This window comes from Orycteropus afer, unplaced genomic scaffold (genome assembly GCF_000298275.1).
Source record: "Orycteropus afer afer isolate SDZICR_OR568_19922 unplaced genomic scaffold, OryAfe1.0 scaffold01188, whole genome shotgun sequence".
NCBI classification, from domain to species: Eukaryota; Metazoa; Chordata; class Mammalia; order Tubulidentata; family Orycteropodidae; genus Orycteropus; species Orycteropus afer.
The window spans coordinates 59,163-76,796 of record NW_006922775.1 but is presented as its reverse complement, the minus strand read 5'-3'; the positions used below and the strand labels follow the sequence as shown (position 1 = coordinate 76,796).

General features: G+C 43.9%; 1 protein-coding gene and 1 non-coding gene across 2 annotated transcripts in view; both read left to right on the top strand.

Annotated features, from left to right (window-relative positions):
* NLGN3 (neuroligin 3) overlaps positions 1 to 6,795 on the top strand; it is a 19,639-nt gene extending 12,844 nt beyond the window's left edge. Inside the window, exons 5-7 of the mRNA XM_007958873.2 lie at positions 2,047 to 2,232; positions 4,321 to 5,110; positions 5,952 to 6,795. Coding sequence (XP_007957064.1) covers positions 2,047 to 2,232; positions 4,321 to 5,110; positions 5,952 to 6,795 — 1,820 coding nt within the window. The remainder of the gene's footprint in view (positions 1 to 2,046; positions 2,233 to 4,320; positions 5,111 to 5,951) is intronic.
* Positions 375 to 452, top strand: TRNAS-GCU. The gene has a single exon. It is a non-coding gene; the product is annotated as a tRNA-Ser (tRNA).
* Positions 6,796 to 17,634: the final 10,839 nt, after the last annotated feature.

The following is a 17,634-nucleotide window of genomic DNA, read 5'->3' as shown; positions in this document are numbered from 1 at the left end:
AATTGTTTCCATGTGTCTTTGGTTTTTTCATTCTTCTTTTCTCTGGATGAGGAGAGACCCATCATTGCATCTAGATTGTTGCTTACAAGGTTTTATGATCCCAGTCGCTATTCACCAAAGTAGGATGTGGAACAATGTTTTGGTGTAGTATGTTATGGTCAGCATAGTTTTTAAGATTCACAGAAGCAGCTGAAGTTCAAAAACGGGCAATGCAAAGGAGAAGCTCATTTTCTTGTCTAGAAAAACAAGTGTTTCTCTGTGTATCATCTTTTAAGTCTTTTCTAATTCCTTCTCATTTCCTCACCTGGAATCTGGGACTAAAGAGGGCTTGTGACTAGGTCCTGGGAGGAATGACAAGTACTTTACATTCTCATGGAGCTCTGGTGGCACAGTGGTTAAGGCATTTGGCTGCTAACCAAAAGGTCAGTGGTTCAAACCCACTGGCTGCTCCATGGGAGAGGAGACTGAGGCAGTCTGCTTCCATAAAGATTTACAGCCTTGGAAACCCTATGGGGCAGTTCTGCTCTGCCTGATAGTGTCACAATGAGTCAGAATTAAGTCCATGGCATTGGGTTTTGTTTTTTGGTTACATACTTGATTGTACCAAAGGTACATTAATAACACACTTGAGGGTGAAATGAACTCTTTTGTAAAAGCTAGATACAGAGAGACTCAAGAGAGACAATGATGAGGTCCTGTGCCTGCTTGGGCCTGTTTTAAATCAGTTTCTGCCTCTGAATTTCCAAGACTACCAAAGAGCTGTCTTTGAGCTGTGGGAGCCTCTTCAAACATGGCCTCACATAAAGTTGATTCCAGGTATTGCAAATGAGATCTTAACAGTGGAGTCAAAAAATACTGATGCAGGTATGGGTTTTCAATATGTAGAAGCACTATAATTCCCACCTGGAAAGAACTCTTCAGAAAGCCTAGAGCAGGAGAAGATTGAGCCCTCCAAGAAGCCTAAAGAGAAGGGAAGAGATTAAATAAGACAGCAAGATCAGTCTAAAATGGAAGGAGGGGCAGAATATAGGACATCTCTGTGGGATAGTAGCAGGTGGGTGGGAAGGTAGTCTCCATGGTAACAAGTCTCCACAGCAGCAAATCCCAGGAGGTGGGTGGGAAGGTAGTCTCCATGGTGATATGTCTCCTCAGCAGCAAATCCCAGTGGGTAGGCGGGAAGACTTGTTTCTGTGGTAACACACTGCACTGACTTCCCTATTTCTCCTTCAGACCAAAGAGATGGGCTTACCCAGTGGATTTCCAACTTTAGCAGGCATCAGAATCATCTGAAGGCCTTGTAAGAAATAGGTTGCTGGGTCCCATTGCCAAAATTTTCTGATTCATTAAGTGTGGGAAGAAGGAGAATAATGACCTGCCCTGAGAATGAGGGGAAGAGGCTAATCTGAGGTCTTATAAAGAAGTGGATATGGACTGATTTATACAAGAAGTGCAGAGAGAGCATAGGGATTGTTCCCTCTTGGGATCTTCACTTCTGTAAGAGAGAAAAGGAGAAAGATAAGTAATTGGATCTATAATGTGCTGAGCATGTTATATGTTCTCATGTTTATTTTATCCTTGTTATAACCCTATGAGGTATTTTTATCCCCACTTTACAAAAGAGGAGATTAGGACCCAGAGATTTTAAATAAGTTGCCCAAGCCATTAGCTACATGGCTAATGAATGACAGAACCAATACTCAAACCCAGGACTGTCTGACTCCAAGGTCCCTGCTATTTCACTGTCTCTTGCCAGGTACTACAGTAATGTCCCTGAATACTACATCAGGGCTACAGTTTAAATCTCCTAATGGGAGGCATCCACTTTACATGATCTGAAAATTCCTCCTTCTAAACTGGATATGGGTGAGGGGCAGGGAGCCAGTCATTCCTATGTTGATGATTCCTTGTAGAAAGGAACAATGGTTTATGTTAGCTAGGTAGAAAGAGCTACACTACATGTGCATCCATTGTCCTTGCCTTCCCCATCATAACCTAAGTCCTTGACCCCTCCACCTTCACTATTTTCATGCACTTTTTTGAATCCAGGTTTCCTGAGCACTGGCGATCAGGCTGCCAAAGGCAACTATGGGCTTCTTGACCAAATCCAGGCCCTCCGCTGGGTGAGCGAGAATATTGCCTTCTTTGGTGGAGATCCCCGCCGTATTACTGTCTTTGGCTCTGGCATTGGTGCATCCTGTGTCAGCCTTCTCACACTGTCACATCACTCTGAGGGTGAGTAGCTCATGGATCAAAACATGAACTAGAAAAGTGCTGGCTGCCCACTCTGAACCTCAGGACTTCAGGCTCCAGAATGCCCATCTCTATGCCCCAGGAGTACCCTGGAGATTCAGCCTGCCTCTTCTGCCAGCTCAGTATCTCTTTTGGGGAGAAGTGGAAGGGAAATGTTTCTCTGGGGAAAGAAAGAATTCTTCCAATGTAAGAGAGGAAGGAGAGAAACCTATTTATATCCTGAGAAAATAAAATTCTCCTTTTGTTGTGGAAGTCTTATTTGAGAGAGTGGGAATAGATTGCCCCTCTCTGAAGGGACAGTAGTTCTTTCTGAGCAAGGGAAATCTTTCCATTTGGGAAGGGTATATTGCTTTAGAGTATAGGCCTAGGGTGGAAATTAGTTCCTAGGTGTAAGAAACACTCATTCTCTGCCTTTCCAAGAACAAGTCTGTACAAGTGAGGAAATGTGCTTGAGGGAGGAGGTGGGTCTGAAGTGAGAATCACTAACCTGTGAACTGGGTTTCTTCTGAGGGATTATAATCAAGACCTCCTCCAGGGCTATACCCCCTCCTTAAGGGAGACTCTCATTTTTAGACTCTTTCCTTGTGGTGGGTCCCTCTGCCAATCAACTCTTCCAAGGGGGCCAAATCAACCATTTTTGCTTGAAAGGAAATGTTCACTCCACCTTTAGACTATAGAGAACAATCTGTCTCTGAGAGTAAAGCCAAGCTTCTCACAAAGAAAAAAAAATCTTCCTGAAATAGGTGCCCTTCTCTGAAGTCAGGGAATCTGTGAGTAAGGACAGGTTTTTTTTTCATTGAAATGGACCCCAAGAATTGGTGATATTCTCACAGGAGGACTCTAATCTCCCTTTAAAGAAGTGTGTTTCTCTGAGAGAGAAAAATCACATTGTCTGATCTAGAAATTCTGTCTCTGTCCCTTCAGGGACTGCCCTGGTGAGAGACTAAGGTGATATCTGCACCTCTAAAGAAAGAGAATATATTTCTAGGTGACAGTAGTAGGAACAGGAATCTCCTTTACTCGAAAAGGAGGGTAAATGACTGGCTGGGAGGGTGTCTCCATCTGAAAAGAAGGAATGGTGCCTTCTCTGATTAGGGACTATTTGCCTGGGAGAAGTCCTTTTCTGGAATGTTGTCTCAGAAGGAGCCTGTGTCTCTGGCGGCCTGACTTCTTTAAAGATTTGTTCTCTCTGTCTTTCTGTAATTGACTCTTGGAGAATAGTCTTTAGAAAAATGAAGCTCTCTCATAAGTAGTAATCTATATTTCTCACCCTCTCTTTCCTCCCATGCAAAGTTAAAGGAATGAAATTATACGTCTCAGAGCCAAATTCTCTCTCTTGGGAATGTTAGGGCCACTGAAAGAATTATGTCTATTTATTTCCCCCCTAAGAAGGGAAGAATCATCTTCTCTTTGAGCTTGGGAGACTGGCTCCCTCTCAGAGGAGAATCTTGATCTGAGGCATCAGTAGCCTCAGTAAAAGGACTCTCTCCTTGTGGAGACAACAGATTTGCACGGTACATTCATTTCCTGGAGACTTTCAGACCCCAAGGCCTTTGCCCTGGGGATCCTTCACCAAAATCCCAGAATATGAGGCTCTCTCCTGACTGCATTTCTCATTTCTCATGAAAAAAGACTCCTTTGTGGTGTAAGCAGCAGCTCCCTGGTGGTACGCTGGCACAGAGCTGGACCCAGCTGGGCAGGAAGCAAGAGGGAAAGACAACGAGAGATAAAGAAAGGGAGCATAAGTAAGCTGATGTCTGGGATCCAAGAGGTTAATTCTTCCTGACATTTCCTTAACCCCCAAGCTACCAACCAACTAGGACATGGAAGCAGTAGAAGAACTGCAGGGGGCCAATCAGGGAAGGGGTACACAGCAGCCCTTACTCTGGTTCTAACCCATTATATTTAGCCAAAAGAGTCATATCTCCTTCCTAGCCCATTAAAACAATAGGGCAACCTCAGTAACAAAAGAATGAGAAGATGTTTTATTTGTTCCTCAGAGACAGGTAAGGGAGGCCTAGACTATGGGGAACACAACAGATCTGACCTGGTGCTGCCTGTCTTCTGTAGGGCTTTTCCAGAGAGCCATCATCCAAAGTGGTTCTGCTCTGTCCAGCTGGGCTGTCAACTACCAACCAGTGAAGTACACTAGCCTACTGGCAGACAAAGTGGGCTGTAACGTGCTAGACACAGTGGATATGGTGGACTGTCTTCGGCAAAAAAGTGCCAAGGAGCTAGTAGAGCAAGACATCCAGCCAGCCCGCTACCATGTAGCCTTTGGCCCTGTGATTGATGGTGATGTCATTCCTGATGACCCTGAGATCCTCATGGAACAGGGCGAGTTCCTCAACTATGACATCATGTTAGGTGTCAACCAGGGTGAAGGTCTCAAGTTTGTGGAAGGGGTAGTGGACCCTGAGGATGGTGTCTCTGGCACTGACTTTGACTATTCAGTCTCCAACTTTGTGGACAATCTGTATGGCTATCCTGAGGGTAAAGACACCCTGCGGGAGACCATCAAATTCATGTACACAGACTGGGCAGACCGTGACAACCCCGAGACTCGCCGTAAAACACTGGTGGCACTCTTCACTGATCACCAGTGGGTGGAACCCTCAGTGGTGACTGCTGATCTGCATGCCCGTTATGGTTCACCTACCTACTTCTATGCCTTCTACCATCACTGCCAGAGCCTCATGAAGCCTGCTTGGTCAGATGCAGCTCATGGCGATGAAGTACCCTACGTTTTTGGGGTCCCTATGGTAGGTCCCACTGACCTCTTTCCCTGCAACTTCTCCAAGAATGACATTATGCTCAGTGCTGTCGTCATGACCTACTGGACCAACTTTGCCAAGACTGGGTAAGGAGATATGGGGATTCTTCTTCTTTGGGACCCCAGCATGCCCTCTGCTCCTCTATTCAAACCTCTTCCATTATCTCACTTCCTAAGATCATCCCAAAATCTTGCTTGGTAACTCCATCACTCTGCTTCTTACCTTCCCCCACTCAAGTCTTTCATGCCATTTTCCTTCCTTCAGAAATTATGTCGAAGCTCAGGACTTGGTTAGCATTAGGACTGAGCAGGAATGAGAGTAACTGGCAGAACTATGGGATTCCAGGTTAGATGGTCAGAGACCATGAGAAGTGGGAATAAAGTACATTCAGAAAGAGCCTTTTAAGGGCCCTGGAGAAAACTGGGCAGCTAAAAAAACTGATGGATGCTCAGTGGCATGTGATTAAAAAAAAAAAAAAAGCATTTATAGCATGCTCTGGTGGTGTAGTGCCTAAGGCATTTGACTGCTAACTAGAAGGTTGGTGGTTCAAACCCACCAGCTGCTCTGCAGAAGGAAGATGGGACAATCTACTTCCGTAAAGATTTACCACCTCAGAAACCCAATGGGGGTTGCTATGAGTCGGACTCGACTCGATGGCAGTGAGGTTTTTTTTTTTTTTTTGTAGCATGCCTTTAGAGGATGAACACAGGGAAGGATGAGATGGTTTCCATGATGCCATGGGGAATAAGAGTTCAAGTCCTGGGTAAGAAAGGGGTATGGACAGAGGGAGGGACCCTGCAAAAGACAGAAACGGTGGAAGGTTTTGGACTGGGGAAGAGGTTTAGGGGTGGGTGTGAGAAAAAGAATGCTGGGCCCTTTTCTCATTCAGGTAGAGTGGTGACCCCAGATTTCCATGTGGTATTTCAGGGATCCCAACAAGCCGGTCCCCCAGGATACCAAGTTCATTCACACCAAGGCCAACCGCTTTGAGGAAGTGGCCTGGTCCAAATACAATCCCCGAGACCAGCTCTACCTTCACATCGGGCTGAAACCAAGGGTCCGCGACCATTACCGGGCCACTAAAGTGGCCTTTTGGAAACACCTGGTGCCCCATCTATACAACCTGCATGACATGTTCCACTATACGTCCACAACCACCAAAGTGCCACCCCCGGATACCACCCACAGCTCCCACATTACCCGCAGGCCCAATGGCAAGACCTGGAGCACCAAGCGGCCAGCCATCTCTCCTGCCTACAGCAACGAGAATGCCCAAGGGTCCTGGAATGGGGACCAGGATGCAGGGCCACTCCTGGTGGAGAACCCTCGTGACTACTCCACTGAATTAAGTGTTACCATTGCTGTGGGGGCCTCTCTCCTGTTCCTTAATGTTCTGGCCTTCGCTGCCCTCTACTACCGTAAGGACAAACGGCGTCAGGAGCCCCTGCGACAGCCTAGCCCTCAGAGAGGTGCTGGGGCCCCTGAATTGGGAGCTGCTCCTGAGGAGGAGCTGGCAGCATTACAGCTGGGCCCCACCCATCATGAGTGTGAGGCAGGTCCCCCCCATGATACACTGCGCCTCACTGCACTGCCTGACTATACCCTGACCCTGCGGCGCTCCCCTGATGACATCCCACTCATGACCCCAAACACCATCACTATGATTCCCAACTCCCTGGTAGGGCTGCAGACATTGCACCCCTACAACACCTTTGCCACAGGGTTCAACAGTACTGGGCTGCCCCACTCACACTCCACTACTCGGGTATAGCTCCAGCTCAGAGCACAGCCTGTCTCTTGGCTCACTCCCTCCCAGATCCACAAATACGTGCACACAGAGACACACACACACAGAGTACACGTACAGACATATATGTATAAGCACGCACCCACACCCTACAGCAGACCAGCCTGCACAAATAGACAGATATGGACATGCACCTGCATGTACAAAAAGACAAATACTGAAATAAACCTGAGCAAATGCTTCAAGTGGGGATGCAAAAGAGTCCTTAGTAAACTGAGGACTTACAGAACAACATCTGAAGCCAGCTCCCTGAGCCTGACTACAGACACTCCTGGGGGGCCTGAAAGCAACAACTGGACATCCCCTTGGTGCTCGCCTTCAGCCTCTCTTGGAACTGCACCACCAATCCACTCCAGATTTGGGAGCTTTAAGGAGCAGAGTAGCTTTTCCTCCCCTATACTTGGTCTTTTTCTGGGTCTTGTTTTTGTCGATTTAAAAAAAAAAAATGGAACAAATGCTTCTTCAACCCGTAAGTGCAACAAGGCTCTGGAGGGGAGGGCTCCAGGCCCAGGTCTCTCTGGCTTTGGAACCCCTTGTGTTCACACAATCGGACCAAGGAGCAGGACCCCCCCAAGAAAGACACAGATTTGAACAAGACCATGAGGTGGAAGGAGGAAGAGGCTAACAATGGATGGGGTTGAAGGGCCATATGAGAGAGCTCTTCAACCATCTCTGTGTCCCTTTGGAGGGATGTGCAAACTGCAGGGTGACCTGCTTCCCCCAAAAGCCAGCAGCATTGGTCTGGCTAGACCAGGGGATCCTAGATTTGGTGAATGAGGTTCTAAGGAGGTCATGTCATTATTGAGCCCCTGTGCTCTGCCTTTACCTTTGGGGTAATGCTATCAGAAATTCACCCCATTTTCTTTACAGAGTCTCTTTTGTGTCTGTCCTTTCTCTTTCAAAAAGGCGTTTTTTTGTTGTTGTTGTTGGCTTTTTTTTTTTTTAAAGAAAAATTCTTAAAACACTAACAGAAACCCATGGAGTTTGTCCTTTGTAAAAATTTTAAACACAGTGTCTTGATATAAAAATAAAAAAATCCAGTTAGCACTCCCAACCTGCCTCCCTCGCACAGGCCTTGCCCCAAAAGACCTCCAAGCAGGGTGCCTCTGTGAGCTAGAAATTAGGCACTCTTCTTCTGCCTCTCTTAAGCTGATGTAAGTCTGGGTTTCAGTCTGCTGGCCCCCTGCACAAAGACTCCACCAGTCCTCATCCAGTTGCTGTGCCTGCCCCCCCCATCACCCGCATACTCTGGGTTCCTGCAGCTGAAGCCTTCTCTAAGCACCTCGGGCCTCCTTATGAAACAACAAAAATACTTTCTTCCTTCTCTGCTGCCACTGCTGCTGCCTCCTCTGCCCTCATCCTGGACTGAGGGGCTGGGAGGAGGTTTGACCTCTAACATGCTGAAATTGTTTATTGTATTTGAATCAAGTAGCAGCATCAGACATGTGGATATTCTGTCCTTGAGTGACTGACAAAGCAGAGGCAGTCTCCTTCCTCAAGGATATTTGTTTCCTGTTCTGTGAGTTAGAATTGGAAAAATCATTAGGGCCCCAGGAGCAGTTTCTCTTCAGGATTGTGATCAGTGGCTCCCTATAAAGTCTGGGGGATGAGTTCAGTGGGGCCTCATAAGGTTAGCATTATGGTATTTCATATTCTCCATGACTTGACGGATTGGACTAACAGACTGTTCATCAAGTATGACATTTAGGCAGGTTTGCTGAAACCTCAGAAACCAGGAATAGAATTCTTCAAAGTGACCCTAACAAAATGAGAGAGATGTACTATCACAACCAGGATGCTGTTCAGAGGGGATGAACACAAGGTAGTATGTATAAAGACCAAAAGCCAGAAACAATATACTAATATTGTACATGGGTACAAGAGAGATGGGCAATGCTTGACTTGACACAAAGTTAAAACAAAATTTTAAAAAATAAGGACTAGGGGGAGAATGTCAGGTATATCACAAGTTGAATGAGTCCATAGTGTAGAACTGGTTTTCTCCTTTCCTTCTTCCTTCCTTGAATGTCCCCCTCTTCTCTTTTTTTTCTTTCCAAAACGAACATATTAACATATAGTAACAAAAATAAGGTGTGGAGTAGCTGGGAAGTAATCAGAGTCTGAGTTTTAGAACTAACCTCGGAGTCATCTAGTCTAGCACCTCATTTTACATTTGGGGAAATGGGCCCAAAAAAGTCCAACATCACATCATAGTTAGTGTTAGAAACAGACCTAGAATGCAATCTAGTAACATACAAACCTCCCCACTGTCCAACTCAACTTTTTCCACTCCACTGACTATTGGTTAGGCTCTTTAAATTTACTGAGTCTATCCTTGGTCTACACACTTTCAGGGTATGTGGGACAACTGGAGAGGATCTGGACAAGAGCAAAAGCAATGTGCCAAAGGACTAGGTGATACATACTTTTTTAAGTTTAGAAAGCAGGAAGCCAATGAAGTAACATTCAGTAATTGTGGCACACCTAATATGTTAACAGTGTGCTATAACCATCTTCAAAAATTTAAATAAGAACAGAGCTGATGGCTTATTCTCCATTTCTTCTGAGAATGATAGAGGAAAGATAAGTTTATTAGACATAAAGAAAAACTGCTATGAATAAGAAATGATCATAGGCACGTAGCAAGTCCTCAACAGTTGCCAAATTGAATGAATGATTACTAAGGAAACACTGGTGGTCTTCGTCTTTCTGAAAACAGAGGGCTGGATTACATGACCTTTTGAGGTCTATTCAGTCTTTGTTTTTATGATTCTTTGATCGCTCTGTGTCTGATATTGCCAAACTTGGCCTCCTATAGGGTCACTATGAGTCAAAATCAACTCGATGGCACTGGATGTGGTTTGATTTTTGGTTTGGGGTGTGTGTATTTTGTGTGTCTATGTGTATGTATGTACTGCCAAATTAGAAGGCTCTCTATTTTCGGGGAGAGCTCTGGTAGCATAGTGCCTAAGGCACTTGACTGCTAACCAGGAAGCTGGTGGTTCAAACCCACCAGCCACTCCTCGGAAGGAAGGTTGGGCAATCTACTTCCATAGTGATACTGCCTTGGAAACCCAAGGAGGGGGGTCTCCATGAGCCAGGTCTGACTTGACGGCACATAACAACAACAACAACTATTTTGGGGACATTAAGACACTGCCTGTCCTCTAAGAACTCAAGGTGCTATAGTAAAACCAGTTCCAATCCTTCTTGGGACCCATTGATGAGACATGTCTTCACACCTTTAAAAGGTCTGGGTGGGAGAGGTGACCTCCAAGACAACCAGTATTCCAAAATCTAATTGACAGTCAGTGGTGTTCTTAGTAGCTAGCTCTGTTGCCCTTAACTTACAGGGCAGTTTTCACTTTTCCAAGAGGCCCTTAGGCACCCTTCTGATGGAGGTGGGGGAGGCTATCCAAATCCTAAAAGCATTTGGCTGCTCACCAGGAGGTTGGCAGTTCAAACCCACCAGCTGCTCTATGGCAAGAAGATGTGGCAATCTACTTCTGTAAAGATTTACAGCCTTGGAAACCTGATGAGGGTCACTGTGAGATAGAATCAACTTGATGGCAGGGGTTTGGGTTTTTTTGGTGGGGAGGGGCGGTGAAGGTTTAGAGTGTTCTTAGCCCTGTTGCTGACTGCCAGCCCTGAGCCCAGCTGAAAAGCTCAGCTCCTTGTTTGATGAGAGGCTGAGGATACACTTGGATTTTATTTCACATTACAAAAATCATTACTGCCTGGACCAGGTTCAGCCTGTATCCCTAGATTTATCTGGTTTCTATTTTAGTCCTTTGGGGAGCTAGACACAGCTATCTTGGCATCTGAATGTGTGGTTTGTGTGCAAAGGGCCAGAGGTTTGTTGCCGTGGAAATCTCCATAGGAAATGAAAATGGTTACCAGAACTGTAGGTCTGGCCTTGTACTAGTTTATAAATTGTGAGGGATAGAAGACACCCTCTTTGGGAAGCACACGGTCAGGAAGACAAAATTGAACCATGATAAAATGAATGAAATGTATAATCTAGTGTGTGACTTCAATTGTATGGTAAAGGTTAAAGGGGCTGGAGAATTTATGAAAAAGGCTAGGGTGGGATTTGGGTGGGTGGGTGGGTGGGTAATCGGCATTCAAGATGGGGAGAAAAGCCTCAGCCAGAGCATGGAGATGAGAAGACCTAAGGCGTGTTTGAGAAGTAGCAAGGAACTGAGCTGACTGAAATAGAGGGTTCAGGTTAAATGGTGGGAGACAGACCCAGTGGCCTCACCAGACCTGCTCTGTGCACTGGGCTTTCAGAACACTGATGCACAGAGAGGTTTAATAACCTGACAACACAGTTCCCCCTAGACTGCCCAACTTGTGAGAGAAAAATTGACATGGGGTCTTCTCCTCCTGGTTGCCCTGCCTGCCTTGGAAGCCAGTGACATCACTGGTAAAGACAGTCCCTTCTACTATTACTGGGAAGGCCTCCAACTTGGCGAAATGACCTGTCAGGGTTCCTGTACATTGTGGGAATCATCTTCACTTTGAGTAGCAAATGCAAGTGCATTCAGAAGCACAACCCCTTACCAGAGAAAACACTCCACTCATCGTTCCAGGCTCTGCCAGTAACTGCTGAGCCCAGGACCAGCTTTGTGGAACTCCATCACTTATCCTTCTCTCCTGACACCAGTCCTCCACCACATCCTCCCCATTTGGGGGCCTTAACCTCCAGGGCAGTTTTCACTTTTCCAAGAGGCCCTTAGGCACCCTTCTGATGGAGGTGGGGGAGGCTATCCAAATCCTATTTATAAATTAAAATGTTCTTCCCCCCCCAAAAAAAAAGAAAGAAGTTAAATGGTGGGAAAGCAGGTTGTAGAGTTCTTCATAATAGCAGGAGAGTTTAGGTGTGATTGGGTGAATGATGGGGATGCCCTCATGGAACTTGTTTGCTAATAATAGCTTTAGAGAGGAACAAAACATCCTCAGCTCCTAGGTGTTCCTTCTTTTTTGCAAGGAGAAGGATTTTCAGAGTAGAAAGGACCGAGTGAACATCAGATAGAAATTTCTGAAGACAGTCTAGTAGCTTCTCTGAGTACTCTCTCTCTCGGTCTGGGTCAGTACAGCTCAGGGCACTGAGAGGATTTGCAGCTCAAACTGCAGGATAACTAATGGTGGCTTTGCAAACCCCATGGAGAGTGGCAGAGGTACATGCTGGCAGCCTAGAGATTGGCAAACGTGGTCCCATATTTTTGCAAATGGGAAAGATGACTCCCACAAATAACAGAACAATACATTGATACTGATTCAGGGCAAGATTCTAATGATTAAAAAGAAGGTTGGTGAGCACTTAACAAAGGAAGCAAAGACCACTCAGCTTCTGCATGGATTTGGGAAAAAAAAATCATACCTTACACAGCTCATTTCATTTGATAGGATGACTAGATGGATAGATGAATGGAGTACTATACCCGTAGTGTATTTGGAGTTTGACAAAACATTCTAGCACAATATGGAAAGATGCAGGGTGGATTCTTAAGTGGCTGAATGACTACACACAAAAGTGTTCTTTTTTAATGTCACTAGATCAAATTTGCAAATTACACAAAGCTGAGAGATAGAGCCAAAAGGTGAGATGACAGAATAGATTTCATAGAGATGTCAAGAGGCTGATATGATGGACTCACTATAACCAAAAAACCAGACTCACTGCTGTCGAGTCGGATCCGACTCACAGCAATCCCTTCTTGGGTTTCCGAAACAGTAACTCTACGGAAGTAGATTGCCAGTCTTCCTTCCGAAGAGTGGGTGGTGGGTTTGAACTGCCAGCCTTCTGGCTAGCAGTCAGATGCCTTAGGCACTATGCTACAAGAGCTCCTGGACTCACTATAGCAAAATGGAAATTAACAGTGACAAAAAGAAAGTTCCTTATTTGAATTCCAAAATGTAATGGTACAAGTGTAGAATGTGAGAGATGATGTAGCTTAGGAGGCTTTTAATGTAAATGAAAGCTCACTATGAGTTATAAGCCAAAAGTAGATTTGTTTGCTACAGAAATTATTATGACTTTGGGCTGCTTTAATAGAGTATAATATCTAGAATAAAAGAGCTCATAACTTGTGCCACATTTCAGTGGTCAAACCACACCTGTTACTCTTCATGGGCACTACACTTCAAGGAAGATATTAACAAAAGCATATCCAGAGAAAAGTAATGAGAATCATGAGTGGACTGAGGAATCCCAAGAAAAAATTGTCCACTGTCACCAAATCATAAGGAAGAAGAGGCTGTAGATTTGTTCTGTGTGACTCCAAAGACTCCAAGATCTAATGGATGTAAGTATAGGGAAGCAGATTTTGGTTCAACATAAGGAAGATGCTTTTTTTTCCCTTTTTTATACTGAAAGAATAATTAAAAGTTTTGACTCATGACTCCAGCCTCTTGAAGTCCTTCAAGATTTATTAACAGTTTCAAAAGCAGAGAAGAAAAAAAATTCCTAACCTGAACACCCTAATATAAGCATTTGGCTGTTCCAGGAAGAATTTTCTAATGTTTAGTAGTATTCTTTGAAATTGGAATAGGTTGTCCTAAAAGGTAGACAGCTCTCCATCACCAGAGATACTCAAGCAGTGACTGGATAACCATTCAGTGTGGATAATGCAAAAGGGACTAAAGCATCTGACAAAGTGTTAATGAGATTTTACAATATCTGAGCTGGAAGATCCCATGGTAAAGTATTCAGGAAAAGATATCTGGAGACTAGGTGCAGGACAGGCTGGAGGAGGAGAGACTGGAAGCAAAGATAATAACTAGTTGAGAGGTACTTACTTGAGGGCTACAACTATTTTCACCTCCACCCCTCCCTACTTGAATGCCAAAATTAGTGTCAGAAGCAGCCTTAATGGTTGCCTAGTTCCCTCACTTATGTTCTGATGCTTGATTCCCTTCTTCAACCTCCTTGTCAAGTAGTTATCTGGCCTTTGCTTAAATACCTCCAGTAGTGGGAAAATCTCTTCTTAAAGAAAACCCTGCATATGTGGTCATCTCAAACCATCATAAAATTCTTATGTTGAGTCAAAATCTGTTTCCCCATAGCATCTACTCTTTGCTCTTAATCATGCCCTCTTACAAAGCAAAACAAGTTGAGTCCCTCTTCTATATTAAGGACCTTCCAATATTTGAAAACTGGATCCTGAACCACCGTCATCACCCTGTTGATCCCTTCTCCATATTAAGTGGCTCCAGTAATTCATATACAATGATTTTGAAGTCCCCTCACACTTCTAGTCCCTCTCTTTTGTACATGTTCCAGGTTGCTAATGTCCCTGTTCATGTATGGTATCAAAGATTAAAAACAATCCTGCACTGTGGCCTAATGATGAGAGAGGAAAGCAGAACTAAAATCCCCCTTATTCTAGACATGAATTCATTAGCATTTTGGGCTGCTAGTGTCAAAAATAACCAGCTTACAGTCACCTCAAACACCGAAAACCTTTTCACACAGATTGTTATTAAACCATGTCTCTCCTACCTTGCACTTACACATTTGATGAACTCAAATATGAAATTTATGTTTTATCTTCCAGTTCATTACAGACTTTGAAGATCTTTCTGAAACCAGCTTTATGTCATTTATAAATTTGATTAGCATGCCATCAATATCCTGATACAAGTCATAAATTATTAAACAGGCCAGGGACAAGATAGAACTCTTTAGTATACCACTCCCTCCAGGCTGACAAAGATTCATGAGTGACTGACCACTCTTTGGGTATAGCTGTTGAGCTACCCATGAATACACTTTATTCTCCTATTGTCATCCCACATTTTCCCTTCTTATTCACAAGAACATCTCACACCAGGGCATTCTTTGACAAAATAAGATTGTTTTCTGAAATTCTCCTTTGAAATAAGAGAATGAAGAGGAAAAGGGAAATGGGGATGAAATGAGAGGAGTTTGACCTTTAGATCTTCTCATCTCCTTTTCCTGTCCCCAGTATGAGCCCCATGGCTTCAGTCTCCATCAAGAAATTTCTAGCTCAGGTATAAAAACTTGAACGGGTCAGAAAACCTGCATTTGAATCCATCTCTGCCTCTTCCTAGCTACATAACCTTGGACAAAGTTGTTTAACTTTCCTGATTCTGTTTGCTCATCTATAAAATAAGAATGATAACATCTACCTCACAGGGTTGTTGTGAGGATTAAATAAGAAAATGTATGTGAATGTGCTTTTTAAACTGTAAGTGCTATACAAATGTAAGATATTATTATGATTTATTGAATGCCTACTGTGTTCATCACTGTGGGGCATAAAAAGAAATGATATGGTCCTTGTCTTCAGTTAGGGAGTTCACAGTTTTGTAGGGGTGTATGGTTCACAAATAACCATAACATAAAGTAGAAGAACAGGGCAAATGGCACATAAGGAGTATGAGTTGTTACTAATTTAGACTGGGAGAAATCGAAGGCTCCATGAAGTTTGATCTGAACACGCAAGACACACAGAAATGGCTGAGAAAGGACAGTATTCCAGGTGGAGGAGCCTAGGAATAAAAATTCATGGGGTATGTTTGAGGTGCTGGATGCAGTCCTATTTGACTATAAAAGGCAATAAGGCTGGTCTGCCACATCACACCAGCATGCCCATGACAGCAGTCATTCAGAAGAGGGACCAGAATTTGAGCAAAGCCCCTTAAGTCTCATGTCTGTTGTTCTTCAACTGACCTCCTTGAAGAAAAATAACTCTTTGGAAGGTGGAGTCATCTGAAAATATCCCAGGAAAAACACCTTTTCTTTTATCTAGAACTGAGAAATAGGTCTGGAGAAGGCAGGGACTAAAGCCATATTTAAATCGTAGGAATCTACAGCTGAAAGTGGCTCTAGCTTAGGGATTCAAGCATTTTCATTGAATGATGATTCTTTACTTATCCACAACATCTGAAAGACTTATTATTCAATTCCATGTGGGGAGCAGGGAAAGGGGAAAATAGCTCAAGGGCTCTCAAGGTCCATTTTCTGAGGGGGTTTTTGGAGTGCTGGTTATGATTTGGTGCCACCTGGTGGCAGATCTATAATATAGCACACTGTTGTAGCAATATCCTTCCCCTCCTTCATCTGTTTAGAGCACCCAGCACCCTCCAGTAGGATAGAGCCAGCTATTCAGGGCACTCCTGAAGAGAGAAAAAGAGAAAGTGTTGTTCTAGGCCTCATGGCCATCCTTTCTTATTAAACTAAAGTTTTTATTTTCCCCAAGGTACGCCTGGAATTGTGTATTTTCCCCCAGAATACTACAGGATTATATTTGCCATGTCTCTCCCCTCCCACCCACTTCAACTCACAGAAGCTCTCTTATGATTATTGGAGTATCTGTAACAAATGATACAAGATCTCTCTTTCAGTGTTGACCAAGAGAAATTGTTGTGAGCCTCTAAAGTGACCAAAGCAGTGGCAGTAAAAGGATCTAGTTGCCCACAAGCCTCCCAGAGCCCTCTGAGCCTATATTGTTCTAGAATGACTGAGTCCAAACTCCTCCACCATAAACCTGTTCCCTTAAGGCTGTACTTTGGATTCCTACAGCCAGTCTAGAAAGTTAGGGGAGGGAGAAATGAGGCCTTGGAGAATAGGAGAGTTGGTGGCCCCCTTTTCCCTTAAACCCCTTTCCTGAATAGATTCCAAGTGATCCCTAAAGCTAGAACTGGAGTGGTCTGATAAATCCCAATAATGGGGCATTTGTAGAAGGTAGATCAAGGGAATGGCTTAAACTGATATGGTCAGGGCTGAATAAAGACAAGACCAAGCTGGTGAAAAAGTTAATCTCTCTACTCCTGGCTCCATTCTCAGGCACTGTTGAAGCATGGTCTTTTCAGGCTTCTGGGTGAGGAATCCTGGGCCAGCTCTCAGTTTGGAGTGTGGATTATGATTGGGGGCATAAAAATAGTTGAAGTGTGAAAGAAAAAAACCATCAACTAGATTAAAAAAAAATCCACTGCCATAGAGTTGTTTCATCAACTAGATTAAAAACCAACCAAACCCACTGCCATCGAGTCGGATCTGACTCATAGCGACCCCTCCTCGGGTTTCCAAGGAGGTAGCACAACTAGATTAAAATGCTTGAAATTCTTGGATCATTCCTTTTATATGCCCCCAGCTCTTCCCTGGCACCTATAATACAGGGGTGCATGAGTGGAGGCCCCCTAATTGTACTGGCCAAGAAGTGAACAAGTCCCTAGCTAAGGCAAGGTTGCAATTTTTCAAAAGTAACATTTGCCAGGAAACCAGAAGTTAAGAAAACCCGTAAAAGAACATGAAAACAAATGAGTTCATTATACCCAAATTTCTTATCCTGGACCAACTAAAGTCTAACCATAGATGAATTTATCAGGTAGTCCTGACTTAGGATGGGTTCTGTTCTGACACTCAGTTCTTAGTTCTGACATAAATTAAATACCTTTTTTTTTTTTTTTTGCTTGCTGATATTGACTTCAGGAATGTCAGTTTAGTTAACAAATGGATAAGTAACATTGTAAATCAAATATAAATTATGTTTTGGGGAACAAGACCATCATATTTAAATGGCTTCAAAAACACTAATACCAACTTTGCTCTTCTTGCCTATTTGGAAAAACAAGCTATCTTCACTGTTTTGCTGAGATGTCGTGATTATCTGGTTCTAACAAATCTGGTTCTTTTTTTTAAAAAAATCTATTGTGATTTGGGTGCAAATTTACAACGCAGATTCATTTTACACTCAACAGTTCATACACACTTTGTTTCATGGTATTGATTACAATCCCTGCAATAAACAGCTCTCCTCCCATGTCCTCCTTGTG